General features: G+C 45.5%; 1 protein-coding gene across 6 annotated transcripts in view; it reads left to right on the top strand.

Annotated features, from left to right (window-relative positions):
* LOC119973545 (protein TASOR 2-like) overlaps window positions 1–26191 on the top strand; it is a 104573-nt gene extending 78382 nt beyond the window's left edge. For 3 of the 6 annotated variants that reach the window (XM_038811840.1, XM_038811836.1, XM_038811841.1), the window contains 6 exons: window positions 1948–2073; window positions 8504–8657; window positions 13041–13146; window positions 18376–18557; window positions 22338–22460; window positions 23947–25519. In XM_038811840.1, the coding sequence (XP_038667768.1) occupies window positions 1948–2073; window positions 8504–8657; window positions 13041–13146; window positions 18376–18557; window positions 22338–22460; window positions 23947–24041 (786 nt within the window). In that variant the 3' untranslated portion in view covers window positions 24042–25519. Of the gene's footprint in view, window positions 1–1947; window positions 2074–8503; window positions 8658–13040; window positions 13147–18375; window positions 18558–22337; window positions 22461–23946; window positions 25520–25547; window positions 25639–25939 lie in introns of those variants that run through there. The other 3 variants (XR_005462346.1, XM_038811838.1, XM_038811839.1) reach the window with 3 other exon arrangements.
* The last annotated feature ends 279 nt before the right edge of the window (window positions 26192–26470 follow it).

Below are 26470 nucleotides of genomic sequence, written 5' to 3'. Positions count from 1 at the left end.
CCACTGCAAGCCGACAATCCTTAGGTTTTGTCTTCTGGAGCGATTCTCCAATTCCTCCCTCGGTTTTTTTTGTGGTTTTCCCACATCACTCCCACCTCGGCCACCAGCGAGGCAAACTGCTCCTCGTGCTCCCACACCACCTGCTCCGCTTTCTGGATCGCCCGGCCCCGAGACTCCAACCTCTGCTCGACTCACTCGATCCCAGATCTCAGCGGTTCCATCACCTTGCCCGGGTCTTCCAGGACCTCTTTCCCCTGCTGCCGAAACTTATCATTCAAGAACTCCACCAGCTGCTCCGTTGACCACTGGGTGGGCAGCACAGCCCCCTTGTCCTCCACCATCTTTACCCATGGCGCACCGCAAAGACTCTCCTGCTCCCCCTCTTTCCTTCTTGCACCAGTCCTTGTCCGTGGATCCATCCACCAGCCACACCAGAGAAGTATGACCTTCCCCAGGCACTCCTGTACCTTTTGCCCTCAAATACTTGGGAGCCACCGACCATGTGACCGTTCACTCCATGTCTGCTACCGGAACGGCTAGACTACGAATATGAGCTGAATGTCTGACTCTAAAATGGGGGCTGGATTGCATTTGCATGCCCAGGTCCAGCTATCTCCCAGGTCCTTGGCTTTGTTAAAAATTCATTCATGGATGTTGGCATCGCTGGCCAAGCCAATGTTTATTGCCCATCCCTATATGTCCTGGAGAAGGAAGTGGTGAACTTACCTTCTTAAACTGCTGCAGTTTGGCGGCACAGTGGTTAGCACTGCTGCCTCACAGCGCCAGGAACCGAGTTTCGAATTGAGCCTTGGTTGACTGTGTGTGGAGTCTGCACCTTCTCCCCGTGTCTGCGTGTGGTTCCTCCGGGTGCTCCGGTTTCCTCCCACAGTCCAAAAGATGTGCAGGTCAGGTGGATTGGCCGTGATAAATTGCCCCTTTGTGTCCAACAATGTGAAGCTTAGGTGAGGTTACGGGGATAGGGTTCTCCTTCAGAGGATTGGTGCAGACTTGATGGGTCAAATGGCCTCCTTCTGCATTGGAGTGATTCTATGGTTTTAGTGGAGTGCACCCAGATGCTGTTGAGAAATGTATTCCAGGATTTTGACCCAGCAACAGTTAAGGAACAGCGATAACTGAAGATGTTGACTCCTGTGTGTGCGGTGTATGGTGGATTGATTAGTATGTAAATTATAATTGATATATGTGAGGAAGAATCATTTATTGAAACGACATAGAACACCAACACTCACTTGTCCTACAGAAATACACTTCTAGATATTCATAATGAAATATTTACAAAGAAATAAATCATTTGAATGGCTGTGAAACTGAAACCCAAACTATTGTGATGCATCACACCTCTGTTCACGTGGCACGTCAGTGCCTGACGGTCTATTAATCTTGTTAATGCAAAGTTCTCTGTTGCTTTGGATGAGGGGAGTGGGAGAAATCGTCCTTGAGCTCAAAGTAAGCAATTTAAATAATGACTGGTTTTGAACAACTTGCAATTCAGCTGAACAGATAATTTAAATTTCGCAACTTTGACTGAAGACGATTTCTTACTCTATGGACCATGGTCGAAATATTCAGCTTCAATAAATACTGGAAGACACTGGAATTTGTAAAATTCTGCTGGGTAAGGAAAGGTCTGTTGGTTGAGCTAATTGGACAGGGTCTATACAAGAATAGACTCAATGTGCTGAATGGTCCTTTTGTCATGCACGTTTTCTGCATTTGCGAGTTATTATTGGATAGCTTTGCTCCTCGCTGTTACTCCCTCACTTGATTCGGTCAGACAACGTTCGAAGACGTTTGCCTTTTACAGCGGTTAAGATACAATGCCATGACCGACACCTTTCTTCCGTTGCTTAACTGCCGCCTTGCCTCAAATGAGATGCCCCGTCCCAAATTAATGCTACTTATTTAATAACCCCATTAATGTTTCAGGAATTTCTAAAGAACGAAGGTCATGTGGAGATTGGACCATTGGATCTTTCAATGATACGGCCACGTCATTCTGGCAAAGTGCTTGTTATTATTAGAAACGAGGACATATCAGCCCACTTGCACCAGGTGAGTGGCGCAGCAAAGCTCTTGAACCTACATAACAAAGGCATTTTTATGAGACGTCTCTTTTCATTCAGGATATACATTGGAACGAGTTGTTTCCAGAAATTGCAACTTTAAAAAATCATAAATAAGGCCGGTGAAGGTCCTGGCATGAGTTACTTGAGCCAGATTCAATGCTGATATCACCACATTATCATAAAATAATATAGCACAAAAAAAAGAAGCCCTTCACCCCCCATTGCGCCTATAAAATAAATAATAAATATGCCCACTCTTTTGAAGGAGCTATCCAAATGGACCCATACCCCTGATCTCGATACAGCCCTGTCAATGCTTCCTTTGTCAGTGCACAGCCAGTTTCTTTTTAGAAATCAGCTTGGACCATCCTTCCATGCAGTGCATAGACAACCCACAACATCTTGGGCGCGATTCTCCGCTCCCCAGGCCAGGTGGGACAATCGCGGGAGGGCCGCTCTGGCACCCCCCGCGATTCTCCCACCCCCCCAAAATGGCGTGTCGCGTTTTGTGACACGCCTCTCAGAGAATCACGGGCCGCCGTTTTTCACGGCGACCGGCTATTCTCCGACCCAGATGGGCCGAGCGGCCTGCTGTTCCCGACCGGTTCACGCCGGCGGCAGCCACACCTGGTCGCCGCCGGCGTGAACATGGCGCCAATACCTGGTTTGTGGCTTGTGGGGGGGCGGAGAGGGGAGTGAGCACCACGACCGTGCTCGGGAGGGGACTGGCCCGCGATCGGGGCCAACCGATCGTCGGGTAGGCGTCTCTCAAGGGGACGCACTCTTTCCCCTCCGCCGCCCCTCAAGATCAAGCCACCACATCCGGCCAACCTGCGCATGTGCGGCTGACGTCATTAGGCGCGCCGGCCGCGTCATTCTCGGCGCCGGGCCTTGACGCCAGCGACAAGGCCCGGCGGCCGAGATTTACGGCACGGCCCTCCTAGTCCCCGGGGGGGGGGGGGGGGGGGGGGAATAGGGGGCCAGGAGCGGCCTCCGACACCGTCGTGAACCTCTCCGGGTTTCATGACGGCGTCGGGCCTTGCGGAGAATTCCGCCCCTTCTTCCTCCCCTCTGCTTTTTCTCCCAAATATCTTCAATCTGTGCCCTCGGGCTAACTGCCCCTGCTGCCAGAGGACACGATTAATGATGCTCGCTTCTCTTAAATCTCCCCTCAGTCCCCTCTTGTTATTAGTAAAACAACTGCAGCTTCTCAGTGTTGATGGGATCGGAGCTGGTTGCTGAAGTTGAAACCAAGACACAGAGGTTTTCTTTACGGAGAGAGTTTATTGACCTGTTCAGTCTCACAGCTCTCCTCCCCCTCAACCCAGTGTCCCAGTCATCCCCTATTTATATGTGCTCAATTACCCATCACCTGTTTCTCTTAAGTGTAACAATGTAATGAACAAGACATTGTCACATGTCTCAACACATTGTTTCATTCGTTCCTGGGATGTGGGCGTCGCTGGCCAGGCCGACATTTGCTGCTCATCCCCCTCAGTAAAAATATATCAAAAATAATAATGCGGATTGTCAATACTAAATTGTATTGCCTGTCACCTAAAGCCATTGGGAACCTAATGAATTGTAGTCTGTGTGTATATATAATATATAGGGCACGATCTACCGGCAGTATTGCACTTGAGCGAGTGTGCAACAAGGCTGGTAGATCCCGGAGAGGCATCCCGCGGGCTTCCCGGCAGATTTTACATCTCGCGGGATATACCCAAGTCCCGTGTGACGTCAGAATCAGAATCCCACCCAAAAGGGGCATGACCAAATGCCGCTTGCCTAAGGAGGGTTTAAATCTACTTAAGCGTACTTGCCTACGATCTACCGGCCTTCCAGGATCTACCGGCATTCCGGAATCCACCTTTCCCTAGTGACGCTGCAGCCATGCACCGTTTAGTACTGGTCCACACAAACGTGGACCAGACGGAAGGCACCCGGGGAGTCTCCTGGCCCATCGGAGACCCTGGGTGGTTATGGCCAGTGCAGGGTGGCCCTCTCCCTGGAACGTGGGCACCGTGGCACTGTCCAGCTGGCAGGAGCACTGCCCTGGTGGCACTGCCAAGAGTTAGACTCCAAGGAGGCCATGCCCATGAATGGAGGGTGGAGAGGGGTTTGAAGGGTGAGGGTGGGCTTTAGGACAGTTAAGTAGGGTCCTCTGGGAGGTTTGGGGGGGATGGGTAGGGATACCTGTCAGGGCATGTGGGTGGGGGGGGGGTCCTGAAGAGGGGGGAGCTCACTTGGGGGTGGGGGGGGGGGGGCAAGTAGTGCCCATGTGTGAGGGAGGGGGGGGGGGGGGAAGCGGTGACGACAGTGCCCATGGGTGTGAGGTCCCACATTCTCACTCGAAGATCAGGCACCCTTTCCAAATGGCGGCCCGATCTCAGAGTTCAGCTCCCCAGTGCTGAAAAAAATTCGAAGTGTGGGTTAAACCGGTGAGAAACTCCCCAGGGCCCAAAAAAGTGACTCAAGTGTCATTGAATCGTGATGAGGAACTCGCCGACAGAGCTGGCAGGAAATTCCCTGAAAATCCTGTCACAAATGAACTTAGAAAGGTCATTAAATTCTGCCCATAATGTCATTCTCTGAAATATAATTTAAGAGTCTAATATTAGGCAGTGTTGTGTATTAAACCATACTTTACAGTACATTGTAAAATGAAGATTCCATTCCCCCTTTCTCCTCAACCCACCTGAACTATACAAGGTAAGAAAATGACAGGAAAAACCTCTGGGAGAGAATGACGAGAGGTGGGGGTGTGGGAGAACCGGTTTTAGAAACTTTTCCCCCATCCCTTCAAAGGATCCGGTTTTTCTTTCTCTCGTCCTGAAGCATTCGCCATTTCCAGCTCCTGAATTCTTGAAAGACCACGGAAGGCTACCGGCAACAGAAGAACATTCGCCATTTACAGCTTCCCCCCTCCCGGTCAGTTTGGAGACTTGCTGTCTATCCTCCCTAACCCTTGCCCAGCTCACAGAATTTACACTCTGTCGATCCATTGTCTGGCTCGCAGAGACATTCTATCCCCTCCACTCCCCTCTTCAGCTCACCACAAAGCTCACCCCTGGGTAAATGTTCCTCTGTTCCCTTAACCTTGTTCCCATTCCGATGCTGGCTGCAGCACCTGCCTTGCGATGCTGCGGCTTTGCTCCAGATGTGTTCTTCCGTTGCCGGCAGCTTTTTGTGGTCTTTCAGGAATTCAGTAGTTCCTGCTTCGACTTGGCAGCCCAAAGTTCTCCCCTGAGCAAAGATGCAGTGTCAGGTACAGAAAATGTCTGGATTTGCATTGAGAAAAGTATCGGGAAGTAGAAGAGCTGTGATCTCCCAGTTGGATCACTCACTGCAGCAGCTTACACTACAACGGATGTTTTGTCATCCCAGGAGATCGAAATGTACATATTTGCTTAGAATGTGCATGTCTGACTCAGCAGCTAACCTGGGTATTCATGAGATAAGCTATCCTTGAAATCTAAATTGTATTTTAATCTTGAGGATAACTCCTAAACCACTAAGCTATCTTTTAAAACATTTTTTAAATTTTATTTTATTTTTTTAAATTTAGTGTACTCAATTCATTTTTTCCAATTAAGGGGCAATTTAGAGTGGCCAATTCACCTACCCTGCACATCTTTGGGTTGTGGGGGCGAAACCCACGCAAACACGGGGAGAATGTGCAAACTCCACACGGACAGTGACCCAGAGCCGGGATCGAACCTGGGACCTCAGCGCCGTGAGGCAGCAGGGCTAACCCACTGAGCCACCGTGATGCCTTAAGCTATCTTTTTTAACAAAACACGGTACCATTGTTTGCTGCATGATTCGTGACATTTGTCTGTCTTCACTCCGTTCAAGATTTCTTCACTGTTACATTCCCAATCCTGGACTCCCAAGTCTTTGCTGCATTTCATAATCATAATTATTGTCACAACTCGGCTTACATGAACACTACAATGAAGTTACTGTGAAAATCCCCTAGTCGCCACACTCCGGCGCCTGTTCGGGTACACAGAGGGAGAATTCAGAATGCCCAATTCACCTAACAGCACGTCCTTCGGGACTTGTGGGAGGAAACCGGAACACCCGGAGGGAACCCACGCAGACATGGGGAGAACGTGCAGACTTGGCACAGACAGTGGCGCAAGCGGGAATCAAACCTGGGACCCTGCCAGTGAAGGCTACCTGTGAAATTACAGAGTTGCCTGTTTTCTTGATTGCATTTTCAGTGGATGACCCCTTGCTCCTCCAGTACCTCTTAGCGCAGTTGATTACCCTTGCACGTGTCTCAGCCCTTGTCCTTATCTGCTTGACCAGTCCTGACCAGTAGGATCCCTCCAAGTGCAGTCACCTGTACCACCCTTGCATTGATGTAGCACTGTTAACGGCGTTAAACACCCCAGACCGCTTCACAAGAACCGGAACAACAATTGGAGAACTAGCCAAATAAAGTTATATTAAATCATAGATACATAGAAGACAGGAGCAGGAGGGAGGCCTTTTGGCCCTTCGAGCCTGCTTCGCCATTCATCACGATCATGGCTGATCGTCAAACTCAATAGCCTAATTCTGCTTTCTCCCCATTACCTTTGATCCCATTCTCCCCAAGTGCTATATCCAGCCGCCTCTTGAATATATTCAAAGTTTTAGCATCAACTACTTCCTGTGGTAATGACAACAATAACAACAAATACAATGGCAACGGCAAGCCAACGTTATGTTTTTTGAACGTTAAATAACATTATTGTTCTCTTTCTGTTCCAGTCAAATGTATGCATTTTTATTACCGTAAATCTGCTGACGTTCTCACATGTGACCAAAAGCTTGGTCAAAGAGTCAGATTTTAGATATAGAGTTGAGGTAGAGATTTAGGGTGGGAATTATCGAACTCTGGGCCTTAGGGGCAGAAGGCACAGCTGCCAGTGGTGGTTTGATTTTGTGTCGCGGAGGGGAATTGATGATTGCACTGGAGCAGTGGGGAATTCGTGAATGGCGCATGTACGTGACGCACGTCATTGTAGAATTATTGATGAGGAAAACCAACGTTGGTACACCACTAATGCACAGCAACCGGCTCTGCAAGATCAACCTGTGGTCTAGGGGGGATATTTTGTAATCATGCAGGAAGCTGCAAAAAGAAAATAAGTGTCCAGCAACACCCAAGGAAAAATAAACAAATAAAACACCCGTATCGGAAGTAAATCCTGCAAAGCAAAATTGTAAAGCTGGCCATGGAGAAGGCGAGGGATGAATAAGACATTTGGACGTTATATTTTCTTTTAATAAATATTTTTATTCTCCTTTTTCGCATTTTACAACAACAGCTAATCAACAATAACAACAAATACAATGGCAATCCGCCAGCCAACATTATGATTTTTGAATGTTAAAAAACATTATTGTTCTCTTTCTGCATCAGTCAGATGTATGCATTTTTATTACCGTAAATCTGCTGACGTCCTCACTAAAATTGCTGCGTTACAGAAATGAGTGAGCCTGTGTTGTGTGCCTGTGCTGCACTCAGTCCACCCCTGCGATCACAATCCCAAGTCCCAGACTGCCCATTGTCAGTGCTACAGGGGGTGGGGAAGGGGGTTGGTGGAAAGTGTGGAATCAAATGGTATTGGATAATGGCTGTGATGGAACCATCAATTCACCAGACACGTGTTTTCCGATATGAATATAGGCTTTAATCTACTTACTACAGAGCCAGCCTGTTACCCGTTGATGAACTCTCGGTGAACGGCCGGCCGACTCTGGACAAGGGTATTTATACAGCAGCACAAGGGGGAGGAGTCGTGGTCGGAGCCGAGGGTGGAGCCCTGTACAAGCTCCTGAGCATTCCCAGAGCTACTCCCCCTAGTGGTTGGATAACACTACTGCGCTTACAAAGATACAGTGTGAATTACCATGTTACATTCACCACAGGCTGTTAACAAAAATATGCTAGACTCATTGACAGCGGAACAGGAGGGAGCCGCAGTTCCAATGAGGTGACGCCAGGCAGTCCCACAGTGTGGGTCCAATGATTATCAATAATGATTTTTTAAACCTGATGTGAAAAATTTTTTAAAACTGAAATGTAACATCTTAAGAGTGTGCTTCCTGCTGGAGTCAGAGCCATTGCAATGGGGCAATTTTAACCTGACTCACTATGTAGGAAACCCAAGGGATCGAAGGGTTGGTTTTACCGTCCTGTCTAATATTGGTCTTCATTGATTTAAGTGGCGTATGAAACCAGCATGATACCCAATCCTGTCACCGTCCTAAGGGGTGACTTAGGCTAAAATTAGTCCTTCTAATTCTATCATTGATAAATAACTACAACACACTTGAGCTGATTTCTTGATTTGCCTTATAAGTGTGACTTTGTTGTGCATGTAGTGGAATAATTTTCTTTTGGGACCATTTCCCAGATTCCTCATTTAGTAACACTGAAACGGATGCCGTGTGTTCAGTTTGTTGGTGTGGATAGTCCAGGGGACATAAAGGACCAGACATTCCAAGAATTATTCATCTCGGGAGGCTTTGTTGTTTCTGACGAGACCGTACTGAACCATATGACTCCAGGTAGGTGCAGACGTGCAGTCAGTTTGTATAACAAGCAAAGTTAAGGCATATATATCTCAATGCTCTGACTATAATCATCTGAGGAAGGAGCAGGGCTCTGAAAGTTAGTGTTTGAAACAAACCTGTTGGACTTTAACCTGTTGTTATAAAACTTCTTACAGTGCTCACCCCAATCCAACACCAGCATCTCCACATCCTGACTATAATCGTTATTACTGTGCGGATGTAGAGGTCCAGAGTATGAAATAAGCTTAAATTTAATTTCAATGATAAATAAGCTTTTAAAATCATGAAGAAATGTAATAAAATCATCTTTATTATTGTCACATTAACACTGCAATGAAGTTAGTGTGAAAATCCCCTAGTCGCCACACTCCGGCGCCAGTTCGGGTACACTGAGGGAGAATTCAAAATGCCCAATTCACCTAACAAGCACGTCTCTCGGGACTTGAGAGGAAACAGGGAGCGTCCGGAGGAAACGCACGCAGACCCGGGGAAAACATGCAGACTCCACACAGACAGTGACCCAAGTGGGAATCGAACCCGGGCCCCTGGCGCTGTGACGCATCAGTGCTAACCACTGTGCTACTGTGCCACCCATGTGATGGGTAGTTTCAATCTTGGAACTGGAATGCTTAAGATTCCAAAATGTTGCCAGCTCATAAGGCAGCACGGTAGCACAGTGGTTAGCACTGGGGCTTCACAGCACCAGGGTCCCAGATTCGATTCCCCACTGTGTCACTGTCTGTGCGGAGTCTGCACGTTCTCCCCCTGTCTGAGTGGGTTTCCTCCGGGTGCTTTGGTTTCCTCCAACAGTCCAAAGACATGTAGGTTAGGTGGATTGGTCATGATACATTGCCCTTAGTGACCAAACAGGTTAGGAGGGGTTATTGTGTTACAGGGATAAGGTGGAAGTGAGAGCTTAAGGGGCTGGTTTAGCACACTGGGCTAAATTGCTGGCTTTTAAAGCAGACCAAGGCAGGCCAGCAGCACGGTTCGATTCCCGTACCAGCCTCCCCGGACAGGCACCGGAATGTGGTGACTAGGGGCTTTTCTCAGTAACTTCATTGAAGTCTACTCGTGACAATAAGCAATTTTCATTTTTCATTTCATTTCAAGTGGGTTGGTGAAGACTCGATGGGCCGAATGGCCTCCTTCTGCACTGTATGTTCTATGTCCTGATGTCGAATGGGATTAGTATCGTCATTGATAATGCATGGCACTTGATAAATGGGAAATTTGTCACATTAAAGTTGCCAGATGATTATTCACAGAAGAACTAATATTTCAATACCTTGGAAGGACACGGTGAAATGCCTTGAAATGATATAGGAGATTTAAATCCAATCTACAAATTTGTTTAGTTACGTGACTGCCTTCTGGAAATTCTGAAAGAAAAATGAATGATGCTGGGAACGTGTGGAAACTGGCAAACCCGCACATATAATGGTACCTGTGATAGGCTGCCAGTGGGAAGGAATAAAGCTCAGTCAGGGGAATCTCTACGAGACCAGGCTGTTCCTAATAGAATGTAATTGTTGATGAAAGCAGCGGCCTATGCAAATGGATGGTTAAAACTCTGTAGGGCACTCCCTAACCTCTTCTCTCGATAATTGTTCTGATTCCATTAGTTGTCGCTTTTGCAGTTTTTCCCCACCTAAATCAAACTGAACAAGTGGATTGTTGGTCAAACACCTGCCTTCATTTCGGGAGATTTTGCAATGGGAGGAATTCTAAAGCACTACGGTGTTAATTTTTACATTTTGGGCAGGGAAGAGAAAGTGGTAGTGAGGAAGCTGTCTCGCAATTAGGACTCCTATTAAAATCAAATTATGACGGACCATTAAAGCCTTGAAATGACACTGTGGAAAGCAAGAAAGTGTAGCACACTTTTGTCTAAAATTCCTCCAACTTAGTATAGTGCAAGCGTTAACCCCATCTTTTTTGCTGGTTATGACAATTGAGGGATATGGGACTATTACGAGAAAATGCAGATGACGTACAGATCAGTCTTTATCTAATTGAATGGTGGAAAAGGCTTGAGGGATTGGATGGTAAAATCCCTTTCCGACATTCTGACAACACCTAAAATAAATGGTTTACGATCGCCATTCAGTTATTGGAGTGCTTAATTTTTCATATACTGATATCAAAACCTATGATTTAATATTGGCATCTTTTTTACATAGAATTTACAGTGCAGAAATAGACCATTCGGCCCATCGAGTCTGCACCAGGCTCTTGGAAAGAGCATCCTACCCAAGGTCAACACCTCCACCCTATCCCCATAACCCAGTAACCCCACCCAACACTAAGGGCAATTTTGGACACTAAGGGCAATTTATCATGGCCAATCCACCTAACCTGCACATCTTTGGACTGTGGGAGGAAACCGGAGCACCCGGAGGAAACCCACGCACACACGGGGAGGATGTGCAGACTCCGCACAGACAGTGACCCAAGCCGGAATCGAACCTGGGACCCTGGAGCTGTGAAGCAATTGTGCTATCCACAATGCTACCGTGCTGCCCCAACAGTTTTGTTTGATCCCATCTGTTTAGTTAACTTGTTAGCTAGTTGCTAGACAGCTGTGAGTAACGACATCAGCATACCAGCTTGAACAGTAGAGAGATGGTCATTAGCCCGAGGATGCTCAAATACTCACTTAACACCAGCACTCACTGGATCCACACTCCCAGCAAAGAGTCATTCTTGGAGGTTCTGCATTGCAGTGTTGTAGCCCCATCTCCACGCGACAGTCCCCTCAAACCTGGCTCCCCATTGCAATGAGTCACATAAGATTAGGATAGAAGACCAAAAGCATGGTCAAGCAGGTTGGTTTCAATGACCATCTTATAGAAGGATTTGATACAGAGTCACATAAGGAGACAATAAGGATAATGAACAGAAGTCTGGCCAAAGAGGTAGATTTTAGGAGCGTCTTAAAGGAGGAAAGAAGGTTAGAGAGAGGGCAGCACGGTGGCGCATGGTTAGCACTGCTGCCTCACGGCACTGAGGACTCTGGTTCGATCATGCCCGTGGGTCACTGTCTGTGTGGAGTTTCCACATTCTCCCCGTGTTTGTGTGGATTTTGCCCCCACAACCCAAAGATGTGCAGGGTAGGTGGATTGGCCACGCTAAATTGCCCCTTAATTTGGAAAAAAAAGAATTGGGAACTCTAAATTTATGGGGAAAAAAGAGAGTCAGAGAGATTTAAAGATATTAGGGGAGTATAGATTTACCAGACTGAAGCCCGGACACCGAAAATTAAATTTTGAGGCGAGATTACAGAAATGGGGTTTATGTTCTGTGGAATTTAGAAAATTAAGGAGTGATTGGATCAAGATTTTTTTAAGGATAAATGAGAACCAGCCCTTAGAGGAGTGAAAATTGGCAAAACTTCCTCATACACAAAAGAGTGATAGAAGTTTGGAACTTTCTTTAGCCAAGAGCAAATTATGCCAGATCAATTGTTAAATGCCAGTTTGAGATTGATAAATTTCAATTAACCTTGGTATTAAGGAACATTGGGGTAAAGTGGGTATATGTAGTTAGATTTCAGATCAGCTGAATTTCCAACTCTAGTTCTTGTGTTCCTTGGAGAAATTGCCACAATATAGGGCTTGGGCAGCCAAAGGCTTGGTCACCAATGTTGGAGTCATGAAAAGCAGAGAAATGACCAATCTGTATGTGTGTACCTAAACGCTGAGTGTTAGCACACTTTCTAACCATGGGGCATTGCCGCTTACTCTGGCCTCAACATCTAATAATGTGCACTTGCCAGTAGGAATCACTGAGTAGTGATCCTGAATGGGAATCCTAGAAACCCAACAGAAGGAGGCCATTCTGTTCATCGGGTCTGCACCGGCCCTCCAAAAGAGCACCCCACCGAGAATCCCTACAGTGCAGAAGGAGACCATTCGACCCATTGAGTCGACACTAATCCTCCGAAAGAGCACCCCACCCTATCCCTGTAAGCCCACCTAACCTTTCGGACACCAAGGGGCAATTTAACATGGTCATTCCACCTCACCTGCACATCCTTGGATTGAGGGAGGAATCCGGAGCACCCAGAGGAAACCCACGCAGACACTGGTAGAACCCGGGTCCCTGGCACTGTGAGGCAGCAGTGCTAACCACCGTGCCACCTTCTGCTGGATGATTTCACCTCCTCCGTAGATGAGAGATGATAAACTCCTCCCGCCCCACCCTGCCACTCCCCTCCAACATACCGAAAAATTGGAACTGGGCTCCAATAAATGATTGTGCCGGTTTTAAGCACAATACACAGTAATTATCCAAGTGAGTGTGTTTACCAGCTCCATGGTATCCAACCTGACATTTTCACTGAGCATTTCTCTTTTTTTATTTTTGCACCATTAGAACATTTGCAACAGATTTCAGCCGTCTTGGAACAGCTGAGTGCAGAGCATAAATGGAAGTGGATGATACATTTCAAAGAACTTAAAAAGCTAAAGGAGACAGCAAGGTTGGTATATGATCAATTAATGTTCTGCCAACTGCTGTACGTGCTGGCAGGGGCATTATGGACCCTGGTCATCAGGCCAGGGGCTCAGGTACTGGTCACTGTGGAGTGTAGTCTGGTTGCTACAGGAATAGTGGCAGGGAGATGATTCAAAGCATTGATCTTATGAGCTCCAAAATGTGTGGTGCTGTAGATAATGGGGGGAGGGGGGGAATTCTGTTTTGTAAATATAACAATGACTTCTTTTTGAATAAAAAAAAAAGTAAAATAATTTTTATCCATGTTCATGAGAGCACCCTAAGGTTATAAATAGAGGACATACTATTCCTGACTGGAGAACTAGTGTGTTGCAATCAGTCTTAAAAGGAAAAATTAGTGCACCTTGCCTCAAGCTCTTGGGATCAATGAGAGTGTATGGTGGAGGAATAATACAGCAGCTCATCTTTTACCTTCAGCAAGTTTATTCTTCATACAGCTCGGTAAAGTTACCAACTCCTTATGGTTTCCCCAACTGTGTTCTTTTATATTCTTTTGGGAATTGAGCTAATAATCATCACCTATCTTCAACAATTGAATACATTGACAGATCCCCTCTCTTTTAAATTAACACTTTGGAAACAAAAATAAATTCAAGAACACATTTTTTTCAATCCAAACAAATGAAAACAAAGTCATGTACTGTAACAGTTTAGATCCCACATTCCCGTTATCATATAAATAAATATATATTACAACCCATCATATATTCAAAATCTCCCTTCTTTCCAACATTTCTTTTATGTTAGCTAAGTCGATTAACCTTTTTTCAGTGACGCTTTGTTGAATGGACAACAATCCAGAGGGATTGGCTATTAACAGAGCAGTCTATGGGCAAACCTTTCTCGCTTTGACCATCATACAGTATTTCTGTCAGTCTATTGGATGTGTAAACCCCCATATCTATTGCTTCAGCCAATCAAAAAAGAGTTTCTGCAGCTCAGGTGCTTTGCACTACCCTTTTAATTTTCTTGTCTTCCCAAACTAAAGGGCAACATTTATCCGTTTTTCCTACCAGAAATATGATTAACCCTGTGATGCTTGAATCTCCATCTGGAAGATTGGCATGCGCAGCATCACTAAAGATGACCAACCCCATATCATCTGGTTCACCCAAGGCTGGGAACTGAAGTGTGCTTTTCTCTGAGTTTAGTTTCTTTGGGGTTTGCCCTCAGAACTTCCTGTACCATGGCATGATTCACCATGGTACTCAGCTCCCAACACGTCACAACTGGCATCGGGAGCAGTGTGAGTACCTACATGACCAGTTCAACTGCCCAGTTAAACTTCCCAATTAATTGGTTTCTTTCTTGGTCGCTGGCTCCTCTTTCTGTGAAGATCTGACCTAATTTATTGGGATGCGACTAACATTTCCTGGATAGGATTATTGGTTCACAGATTTGATTTGATCTATTTAATGCTTAAACCTATGGATTTAAAAGCCCCTGAAGCCTGGCTTCCATCCTTGAACTCCTTCCTGATTTTATCAATCACCCATTGTTCAAGTTCTTCAGAACCACCAAATAGAAAATCATCCACATGCAAGATAAAGATCCCTGTTAGTCTCTCCGTGAGGTACCAATAGAACACTGCAGGATCTGCCTTTAACTGGAAGCAACCTGTTTTTTAACAGGACCAGCCTCACAGAAAAATACCATATTCTCGACGCATTATTCAATCCTTTAATTGCCACAATCTTCCTTCTATATCACAGGCTTCTTTAGGTGGTTCCAAAAATACTTCCCGTTGAAATCTCTCTCCCTGCAAAATGCTGGTTTAATATCTATCGATCAGCAGTCCCAGGGATATGTTGCTAAAATGCCCCCCAAAAAACTTCAAAACTTATTTTCCCTGTGGTCGGAGGGTCCATTCTGACATCTTCTTAAATAGGTTTTCATAAAAACCGAGCAAACAAAGTACAATACAGTATATTGACACAGCTTCTCCCTCCAGTAAACAAGCAAGCATCCACTGTGCAAACAAAACCAACAGTCAGCAATAGTTAACTGAAAGAAACATAAAGCTGCCATCTACGATAACATTTCTGGTAAATACTATTATGGTATGCATTGGTTTATTGTTACGTCCACCAAGGTACAGTGAAAAGTATTGTTCTGCGTGCAGCTCAGACAGATTATTCCGTACATGGACAGAAAATACATAAAAGGTGTTATGGGCCAGGGTTTCGAGAACCCCAAAGTGTATCTTGGAGTTCACCTGACCCACGACTTTTACTAGATTGTGGTACGGGGAGCACACGGCCCACTCTACAGGTGTGGTACAGCAGAAATCAAAAAGTATTTTTTTAAGCAAAACAATGTATATTCTATGAACTCAAGTTAACCTTTTTAAAACTTACAGTGGACATCTTAGCAACCATCAATTCAAATACAACCCACAAAGAATACAACACTAAGTAATCCTTCAGCTTTCCTTTTAACATCCATAAGATTTGCAAATAAAGTTTTAATAGAAGCACATCAGGTTTAAATTCACTACTGAGAACAGTTATCCCTCTGCATTCACCAAATGATCAAGTGATAGTCTTGACATGGCAGAGAGAACAACATTACACCTCCTGCGGATAACTGTAGCTCCAACACTGAAACAAAACCAAAAACAAACACAGACACACCCAAGCTTTTCTCAAAGTGAAACTAAAAAGCAGAGCCAGAGCTCAGCTCCACCCACACTCTGTCATCACTGCAGTAACATGAGCAGACAAGCATTTCTTAAAGTGACATTCTCATGACATAGGGCAAACATAAAATACGCAATGTAAGTACATAGATATAGGCATCGGGTGGAGCATACAAGAGTGTAGTTTTACTCAGTAGAGAAGACGGGGGAAGACATCCGATCAGTCCATAAGTCCATCAGCCCACAAGAGGGTTGTTTTGGAATCTGGTAACAGCAGGGAACAAGCTGTTTTTGAGTCTGTTTGTGCATGTTCTCAGACTTTTGTATCTCCTGCCCGATGAAAGAAGTTGGAAGAGTGAGTAAACCGAGTGGGAGAGGTCTTTGATTATGATGCCCGCTTTCCCAAGGCAGAGGGTGGTGTAAACAGAATCAATGGATGGGAGGTGGGTTTGCGTGATCGACTGGACCATGTTCACGACTCTAGTTTCTTACGGTCTTGCGCTAAACAGTTGCCATACCAGGCTGTGTTGCACTCCGATAGGATGCTTTCTAGATGCATCTATAAAAGTTGGTAATAGTCGGTGCGGATATACCGAATTCCATTCATTTCCTGAGAAAGTATAGGCGCTGTTGTTCTTTCTTGATTGTTGGTGATGTGCACACCTGGGAATTTGAAGCTGTCAACCATCTCCACCTCGGCACCAGTGATGCAGGCTGGAGTGTGTACGATACTTTGCTTTCTGAAGTCAATGACCAACTTTTTAGTTTTGCTGATATTGACATTTAATATTTTGCAAATGAAGTAACGCCATCAAATGCTTCCAACCAGGATGAAGCTGTGGGTGGTTTGGGGGAACCTCCAAGATAATAGAATCCACCTGTGGGTGATTAGCGAAGTGAATGCAATGACGTCTGCCATAATCTTCGTGAGACTGACTGGTTCAGGTGGGACTCCAAATGTGGCTATCCAAGGACTAGGCTGCAAATCAATATCTAAAACTTTGGAAAGCATGTCAAAGAAAGATGACCAATTGGTGGCCTTAATAAGTGACATCATGGTGCTCCCTTGCCCACTGAAGAACAAGCTCCTTTTCTTTATAGCGATGGAACCGTACCACAATAGCTCAGGGGAGGTTGCCTGGGCGAGGCTTCAGTCAGAGAGTATGGTAGGTTCTGAACAGCTCCAGGGGTTTATGGAAAGTTACCTCGCCACACCCCATCTTTTTGAATGACATAAACTGCGTTGGGGCCCAACCATCGGTTCCCTCTGGTAGGCCAATAATGCCTAGATTTTGTCGTCTGGACCCGTTTTCCAAGTCATCGACTTCGCCCTGCAGCGACACCTTCTCCTTGATCACCGCAGTCTGCTGGGACTCCAGGGTACAGATCCTGCCTCTGGTCCAAGAGGACAGTCTCGATGTCGGTCACCTTTGTTCTTACTTGGCTAGTTGTCCTCTTGAATAAATATCCTTATCCTGCGCCTCAACGTTACTTTGTTCATCATCAATCCACAGTCGGCTCCTCATAATTGCCCAATATGTGACGTGCACGGTGCCTCTTCAATCTCCATGTCTTGTTCCAAATCGGTAGCGGTATAATCAGTGCCAGTTAGCCTTGAAGGATGAATACTAACAGTTCGATTCCCGTGTTGTACAACACGATAGCACAGTGGTTAGCATTGTTGCTTCATAACTCCAGGGTCCCAGGTTCTATTCCCGACTCGGGTCACTCTCTGTGCTGAGTCTGCACGTTCTCCCCGTGTCTGTGTGGGTTTTCCTTCGGGTGCTCCGGTTTCCTCCCACAGTCCAAAGATGTGCAGGTTAGGTGGATTGGCCGTGATAAATTGCCCTTAGTGTCCAAAAAGGTTAGGTGGGGTTACGGGGATAGGGTGGGGGGTGGGGGGGCTTAAGAAGGGTGCTCTTTCCAAGGGCCAGTGCAGACTCGATGGGTCGAATGGCCTCCTTCTGCACTGTAAATTCTGATTCTACGGTTCACTCTACCAGGGCCTTCTTATTCTTTTTGTCCTTCTCTTCTGTAATATACCAGGTCTATGATTCTATGATCCCTGTCTGAACGTATTCCAGTTGACCTTATGCGGTGTCGTAAGGCCTGCTGAATTTTCTCTGAAACCTCAGGAGGTGAGTCAGGAGGCTGCAGGATTCCCAGCCTCTGACCTGCTCTTGTAGCCACAGTATTTATATGGCTAGTCCAGTTTCTGGTCAATGATAATCTTCCGGGTGTTGATAATGGAGGATTTAGCAATGGTAATGCCATTGATGACAAGGGGGTATAGTTAGATTTTCGTTGGAGATGGTCATTGCCTGACCCTCGTTGGCATGAATGTTACTTGTGCTTTAGACGAAATATTTCATTACACTCGGCTAGGAAGCGCTTTGGGATGTCCTGAGGATATTAAATGTACGATCTAACAGCAAGACACTTGTTTGATTATAAAGAACTCTTATTCCTTGTTTCGGTGCATGACATTTGAGTGGTTCCATTTTGTTACTTGTTTTAGAATGTATTCACTTGGCTTTGTATCATTTATTCATGCAGAGAAGACAACGCCGCAAAGAGAAAGATTTCCCTCCTGACTCGAAAGATTGCAGCCAACATCGTGGAAATTCTCCCTTTCCACGAGTGTGATTCCAGGTCCCAGAGTAAACCCGACCATCTCAGCTGTCTTGTGAAGCTACAGGGTCAGAAAATAAGCTCCAGGTTTGCCGTATTCCTCACAGGTGAGATGTGACAAAATCGGCTGCAAGGATGATGATCTTTAGAAGAATAAGATGGTATTGTTTGGAGTGAAAATAGAGAAAGTCAGGGGCTGAGACAGTAATATTTAAATTTTTAAAACTTAATTGGAACGTTGAAGGCATGGACATCTTTTGAGATTGTATTCAGCCTGTGTTCTTAACGTTTTCAAGTCTGCAGCCACTCAGGTTTCAGCTTCACAAATTCAGGGTCAGAATTTCCTCTGAAGTAAAATCAAGGATCAGATAAGATCTTTTTCTTTTAATTTTTCCAATCAAGGGGCAATTTTAGCCTGGCCAATCCACCTACCCATCGCATGTGGGGGTGAGACCCTGGCAGACATGGGGAGAATCTGCAAACTCCACACGGACACTGACCCCCGCGGGGCCTGGATCGAACCCGGGTCCCCGGCGCCGTGAGGCAAGCAAGATCAGATTTTATCGTCGCACTAAACTCATGAGCCTCATGAGGTGGTAAGAATGGAGCGTTGACAGCTGAGATTTGCAGGCATCAGGTATTGAGTGCGATGCAACAAAGCCACAATGGAACTGGGAACCAGAGCACAATGGGATGAATTCTCCCATTTAGAGAGTAGGTGGGGTGGCGGGCCGCTCCTTCAGCCCTGTTGGCCGGAATGGCAGGATCCCACACCAGATTCGGTGTTTGGAGCCTTATTAATTGGGCATAGGTGAGTTCCCCTCCCACTCACCTGGCGGACTGGCAGCCGATTCGTCCACCAGCCCCCGGCTGATGGCTTTGAAGCTCCGGCAGCCTATTCCAATACCACTCCAGCGCACTCATATCATTCTCTCCAGCCCTTCACACTTGTATCATTCTCTTCAGCCCTTCTTCACCAATCCACGCAGAGTGTCAGCAATCCAGAGAGAAAGAAGCTAGCAGCCTCAAGAGGACATCAGTTCCTCAATTCAACCCCCCCTCTCTCTGAGACCACCACCTGCGAGGCGCCAATGCCCCATTTGGGCCTACGCCCACCACATCTGAATCTTCGTGCATCCACTTCCAATAATAATAGCAGTAGAAACAACAATAAACAATGCAAATCCAAATATAAACATGGTGCATAAATCATTTCCATCCTTGACAAGTCCCGAAACAGAAAATAGCCTAACTCCTCCCCCTGCCCCCTCTCTTTAAATCTTTTGCCTCTGCGGACAGTTAATTTTCCCCGAAGAAGTCGACAAGCGGCTGCCACCTTTGAACGAACCCTAGCGTTGACCCTCTTAGGGCGAACTTGATTTTCTCAAGACCGAGGAACCCAGCCATGTCGCTAACCCAGGTCTCTGATTTCGGGGACTTCGAGTCCCTCCACGCTTGCAATATCCGTCTCCGGGCTACCAGGGAGGCAAAGGCCAAGATGTCAGCCTCTCTCACCCCCTGGACTCCCGGATCTTCTGACACTCCAAAAATCACACCTCTGGACTCGGCACCACCCATGTTTTTCGTACCGTGGACATGACATCGGCAAAACCCCTTTGACCTCTGTTTATGAGCTTTTCCTGCAGCCGTGTCAGGGTCCAGCTTCTCTCTGCCTACCATTGTTCGTCATCGTCATCCGACCGTGCCACTCTGCCTGTCAGTATGAGCTGTTCCCCTTTTCCCACCTCTCCCCTTCCAGAGCCCTCCTTCCACATTGCCCCCCTGTCTCTGTCATACTAACACTACCCACCTTTGCCTCACCTATCACTCCATCCCTGGAATTATGTCCTGCAGCACAATGCTATCCAAGTAGACACCGATGTGTGGAACCAGGTGGGGCGAGGAAACCGCTATACTCCCCATCCCCAAGCGCTGTGCTGATACGACATAGGAGGGTCCATGGGTCCAGCAGCACGATGCTGCCCATGAAGACCAGCTCGGCATGGAGAAGGAGGGCAGGAACCGGTCTGCCCTGGCCGAAAGGTGCTCGGGTATCAAGAGCAGCACAGTACGGTGGCAGACAGCTTTGTTGTACTCACCTCAAAGTCTCTTAAAACTGAGGACTTGTCTTGCACGCCACTCGTTATCAATCGCGTTCAATGCCGACATGATTTCCCGCTGGTGTGGCACAAGATTGGGAGGCCTGACGGGATACCAGTGGACAGTTGTTTTAACGAGCATTCATGAGCTGCAAATGGCATTTACGCCACCTGCCAGTGGGAAGACCAACCCACCATTGGGTGAATTTGGCTCCCGCCTTGCACCAAGCCCGCTGTAGGCGGGATGGGAGAATTCTGCCTGTTGTCTCAAATCTTTGATGGTATTGCACAGAATGAACAAGACCAAAAGAGACTCATCAGTCCAGCTAGTCTAGACTGGTGTTTATGTTCCGCATGAGCTTTCTCCTCTTCCACTCCATCTCACCCCAACAGCATATTCTTCGAGATAACCTTCGCTCCTTCAGAATATGAGTCAGCTCCGCTTCCATTATTTTTGCATAAGACGGGCGGCACGGTGGCACAGTGATTAGCATTGCTGCCTACGGCGCTGAGGATCCGGGTTCGAATCCCGGCCCTGGGTCACTGTCTGTGAGGAGTTTGCACGTTCTCCCTGTGTCTGCGTGGGTTTCACCCCCACAACCCAAAGATGTGCAGGTTAGGTGGATTGGCCACGTTAAATTGCCCCTTAATTGGAAAAAATGAATTGGATATTCTAAATTTAAAAAAAAATAAAAAAAATTTTTGTATAAGAGACAAGACCAAGTAGAAAGTGAAGAGCTCAATCTAGCCGCCAGGTCGCGCCCGGTGCAAATCCGAGGGAGCCGGTTAGATTGCGGGAGAGTCCGAAATCGAGAACTGCGCCTCTATCAGGTCACCTCTCAGTCTTCTTTTTCCTCAGGAAAAGTGGCCAGCCTGTTCAGACTTAAAGTATATAGTCCTGGTTGACACTTCAGTGTAGCATTTCACCAGTGTTGCAGGTAGCAAGTTACAGATGGGACATAATTCAAACTCCCACATGCCTGTTCAGCTGAATATAACATACTCGTGTTCAGCAGAGTCGGGCATATCTCCTGGTCGTGGCCAACAGTATGTGGAAGACATTGATCGGTCATTCATCTTATCTGCCGTACAGGATACTTTGCCATTGCATTGGCTGCTGTTTCTGACTCCAAATGAAATTGTGACTGACTATCCTTCCGAGTCATGAATTGATGATTAGGGATGTTTTTGAGATGTTCTGACGATGTTATAATCTCAAAATTGAGATCGAAAGATGCTTAATAGTTGGCAAAGGTTACGGAACCAAGGGAAATAGTTGGGAGTTCCGGTACAGATCAGCATCAATCCAACTGAATGATAGAAAAGCTGAATGGCCTGGTCCTACCTGCCGAGAAAAATTCAAGTATTCCTCTTTACATTATTAAATAAATGAACGGGCGGCATGGTGGCACAGTGGTTAGCACTGCTGCCTATGGAGCTGAGGACCCGGGTCACTGTCCGTGTGCAGTTTGCACATTCTCCCCGTGCCTGCGTGGGTTTCACCCCCACAACCCAAAGATGTGCAGAGTAGGCGGATTGGCCACGCTAAATTGCCCCTTAATTGGAAACAATAATCGGGTACGCTAAATTTATTTTAAAAAATTAAATAAATGAACATATTTTCAAACCGTCTCTTCTTTGAATAATAAAAACCCGAGCTCTCCTCGAGCATTGTCATTTTTTATACCTATTCCTTTTGAAAATGTGATCATGAATTATCAACTTGCAAACCTGTTAAAACTATAGTCGTTTATGTTTTATTGTCTTTTCAAATTGACAATCTTCCAGGGAATCCAGAGAACCGAGACGCTTTTGCACAGAGTGGAGTCCTTGTTACGGATATAAATAGTTTTACTAAAGGTTTAAGAATGCTAACCGCTCCTACACAAAGTACCCTGGCCACAAAAAATGGTAAGGCTGATTTACAATTTGTCTCTTTTGTTTCTAAATGGTTTTCTTTTTCTTGGTTGCTATAATTGGAAGATTGCCCGATGGTAGAAAACATTCTGATCAGCAAATGAGTTGATCGTCACGGGAAATCTGATCTGTTTTGCAAGTCTAGCAGCGTTACAAAAGACAATAAGCAGGGAATCCGAAATGTCAACTGAACATGCTGGAGATAGTTAGAGGGCGTAGCCAGCGGGAAACTGAGTTAACATTCAGGTCTATGAATTTACTTAAGAAATGGAAACGTTACTGAAGTAACAGCTTCAGCAGGTAACTGGGTCAGAGGGCAGGAGATTGGTGAGTTGAGGTCAGGAGGAAACACTGGTTTGTATTGTTTTCCAAATTGTTGAGCATTTGAAAACTAGGATCAGCAAACTTAGTACATGCAAACCGATTGGAGTAGAATACCCAGAGTGAATCACAATTCCTCTTTTAAAAAAAGCACAGCAAGAAATTTCACACAAATGTAATGTGATGACCAGTAGACTAAAGAGGGAAATGAACTGCCAGTATTGGATGTTAATTTGATGAAAGTTTTCCCCAGAGTAATTAATTGTTAACTGCATTTCTAATACATTTGAAATAAAATATATTAATATCCAAGCTAAACATCCAGCAGATTCGGGCATTATATCCCAAAGCATCAAGCCATGTCGCGTTTCCTCATTTATTACAGCTATGAATTCTCCCCATCCCATTGTTCTATGTGATTTATGCATAAGCCCTGAAGCCAAGCAGGTCTGTAAACCCGCACGAGGCAATGTGAACCAACGGTTTGATTTGATTTTTTTTTTTGGCCACTCAATTTTTTAAAATAAACTCTGTCCAAAGCAGCTTCATTTTACACATCTCAGGCATTTTTTGTGATTCTGTTTACCAAAAACTTCTGTAAATTATTGTTTTGAATTGTTAATGTTCTAAAAACGGCTCCGTGCAGAGACTTGCAAATGGGCCACGTTGTGTTTTTTTTCTTGTGACGTTTGTACAAAGTGCCATGGCAAACCAGAAGGCGGGTTTGCCAGATTGAGCTACAAAGAACAATAAACAAAGAACAAAACAGCACAGCAACAGGCCCTTCGGCCCTCCAAGCCTGCGCCGACCATGCTGCCCGTCTGAACTAAAATCTTCTACACTTCCGGGGTCCGTATTTCCTCTATTCCCATGCTACCTTCAAAGCCCTCTTGTCATTTTTGAACCGTTGAACCTTCCAGCACAGAAAGATGTAATTTGGCCTATCACACTTGTGGCGGCTTGTTGAAAGAGATGCGTTGAGATCCGTGGAGTGCTGAATTTGTTTTCTTTGGCATATCTGTGGTTCTGAAAACGGCTTGTCCAACACGTTGACGTATTTAATGAATGTGAGCAGAGTACAGGGCAAGCCAGTGCACAAGCGTAAAGTGACATCATATCTAAATTAGAGCACAAATAACTCTTTGTTCTTTCATTCTAGCATGTCTGGCTGAAGTAGGCCACTCCTCAGAGGCCCAGTTGGATTCGTCCTTTGGGAAAACTACAGTAACCCAGATGCCTCCCACCTTGTTCTGATTATGATCTGTGCATTGGTATGTGCAATGGGAGGAAGGGGGACGGGGTGGGGTGGGGTGGAGGGTGGCGTGGTGGTGGTGAAGAAAGTCTTCCCAACCTCTCTAGCCTGTTTTTGCTTTCAGCAAAACAAAGCCATTCATCCTCATTCAGTCATGTTAGCTCAACAAGGCATGACTATGGTGACCCATGCATTCACGAGGATCAGAGTGTGATTTTTGCATTTGGAAGAGGGTGCAACAGAATGCCCCTCTGTTGTTCATTTAGTGCATCCACATTAGTCTTTCTGCTTCTCACTTCTTTTCCTTGTTTGTTGCCGTGGATGGATTATTTTTCAGAGTGTCTTCCTGATTTTGGCAAACACTTGGCATTCTCGGCACAATTTGGAAAACCTGGTCTGATATTCTGGCTGACAGCCAACAACAAATCTCTTTTTAGTGTGGCCGAGAGGTTTCTTAATTCTCAATGTCTACTAGCATGTTCTCATCTACAAACCTCTTGCATTATTCGTTTCCCATTAGGCCAGTGAGAGTCTGGGGTGCGGGGGTGGGTGCAATCCTGAAGGGCCTCTTCTGATGCTCAAAGCGCTTACTGACCGGTTTTACCACTGAAGCTCTTGGAAAAGCTCAACGAACCCCGTTCTCCCCTACACAGTATTTCATTTTGAGCAGTCATAAACCCGTCAAGGTTACAGACATCAGCAGCACCACTTTTGTGTTCTGCATGCGCAGAATAAAGCTCTTTTGAAGAACGCAAAGGGACTTATGGTTGTGGATTCAGACAGGATTAGCCTGAAAAGGCACAGGTATCCTCCAATTTACCTGTTCGTAATATCCTGATTTACTGACATTTTGTGAAATACAATCTTCACTTGAGGAAATTAGTCTGAACCTAATGGGTAATAATAATCTACCTCTTATCCAGTAAAGTAATAGGAAACTGTTTAGGTTGTTGAAACATATCACTACGCAAAACAGGTATTGATTTGAATCAGTATTTAATGCTGTTTTTAAGGTTTCTCTGCATTAGGCACAATTCTCTCAACAGGTGAACTCCATGAGTTCTGTTTTCTTTTTTACTCACTCCCTCCCTTTTCAAATATGTAATAATTAAAGTTAACGGCCAAACTGAATGGAAATCACTTAACACAGAAACCTGCTTCAGATTTCTTGGGTGATAGTTAGGAAGACTTGTAAACCTAGAAATAGAATATACATTAATGATTATTGTTACTTGTCACAGAACTGTCACCGCTGCCACGTTTGATCAATTTTCATTATTTTGTGGATCAAAATGTGCTTTGTCTGTCTCGTTCAGACTAAAATTAACTTTGTCAATTGAAGTGTATTATATTTTTGTATTTATTTGTAAACATGTACATATTTAATCAGTGTCAAAATAAAGATTATTTCTGTATTTCAAAAATAGCATTACATTTGACACAATTTCCTTGTTAAAATAAAGTACGGCTTTGAAGATTTGTGAACGAGATTTTCTTTTTGCACGTAGAAACTCAACAGTTGTCTTAAGTTGGACAAAGTAAGAAAGAGGTAAAGTACTCCCCATCACTCCGTTAAAACATTAAAAAACACCTCTCCACAACTGGTTCCGTGGAATCCAGTACAGACAGACCTCCTAGAGCTGCCGGACAAAATATTTTTCCTTTACCTCTACAAAAGGCCCATGTCACCCTCTACAACTTTTCTCCTGCTTGTTTCACCTAACGCCAACAAATTGCATTGGTATTGTGCTGGTAATGTAGAAAAATGTCACAAGTGTTATCGGACAAACGTTGATGTACCCTTATTGATCCTGTTTGAATTACAGATGTTTTTGGCATACCCAGCAGTTTAATCAGCCCACGAATGGTGTGCTAAATTTTAACTTTCTTCACTCGACAGCAAATCCACAGAACATTCGATGGGTTCACACTAGAAAAAGCTGACCAAACGCCGATGCAGTAATTCTGAGCCTAGAGCTCACAATGATGTCCTACAGGAGATGGTGGATAGGACCAGGAAAAACCAAAATTCCCCTTGCGGGTTTTAAATGTATCTGACCGCCAAATAGAAAATGCAGCAAGCATTTTGTCAATCAGGCAGATGTGTTTGGTACCTGCTGTACATGGGAAAACCTTGAAAAGATGGTGTCTGATTAAAAAAAAAAAAGAAATTTAGAGTACCCAATTCATTTTTTCCAATTGAGGGGCAATTTAGCATAGCCAATCCACCTACCCTGCACATCTTTGGGTTGTGGGGGCAAAACCCACGCAAACACAGGGAGAATGCGCAAACTCCACACGGACAGTGACCCAGAGCCGGGATCGAACCTGGGACCTCGGCGCCGTGAGGCAACAGGGCTAACCCACCGTGCTGCCTGATGGTGTCTGATTTAAAGTCTCCCTTTGGTATTATCTTAATTTGTACGTATTG

Source organism: Scyliorhinus canicula, chromosome 11 (genome assembly GCF_902713615.1).
Source record: "Scyliorhinus canicula chromosome 11, sScyCan1.1, whole genome shotgun sequence".
NCBI classification, from domain to species: domain Eukaryota; kingdom Metazoa; phylum Chordata; class Chondrichthyes; order Carcharhiniformes; family Scyliorhinidae; genus Scyliorhinus; species Scyliorhinus canicula.
This window is presented reverse-complemented; position numbering and strand designations above follow the sequence as displayed.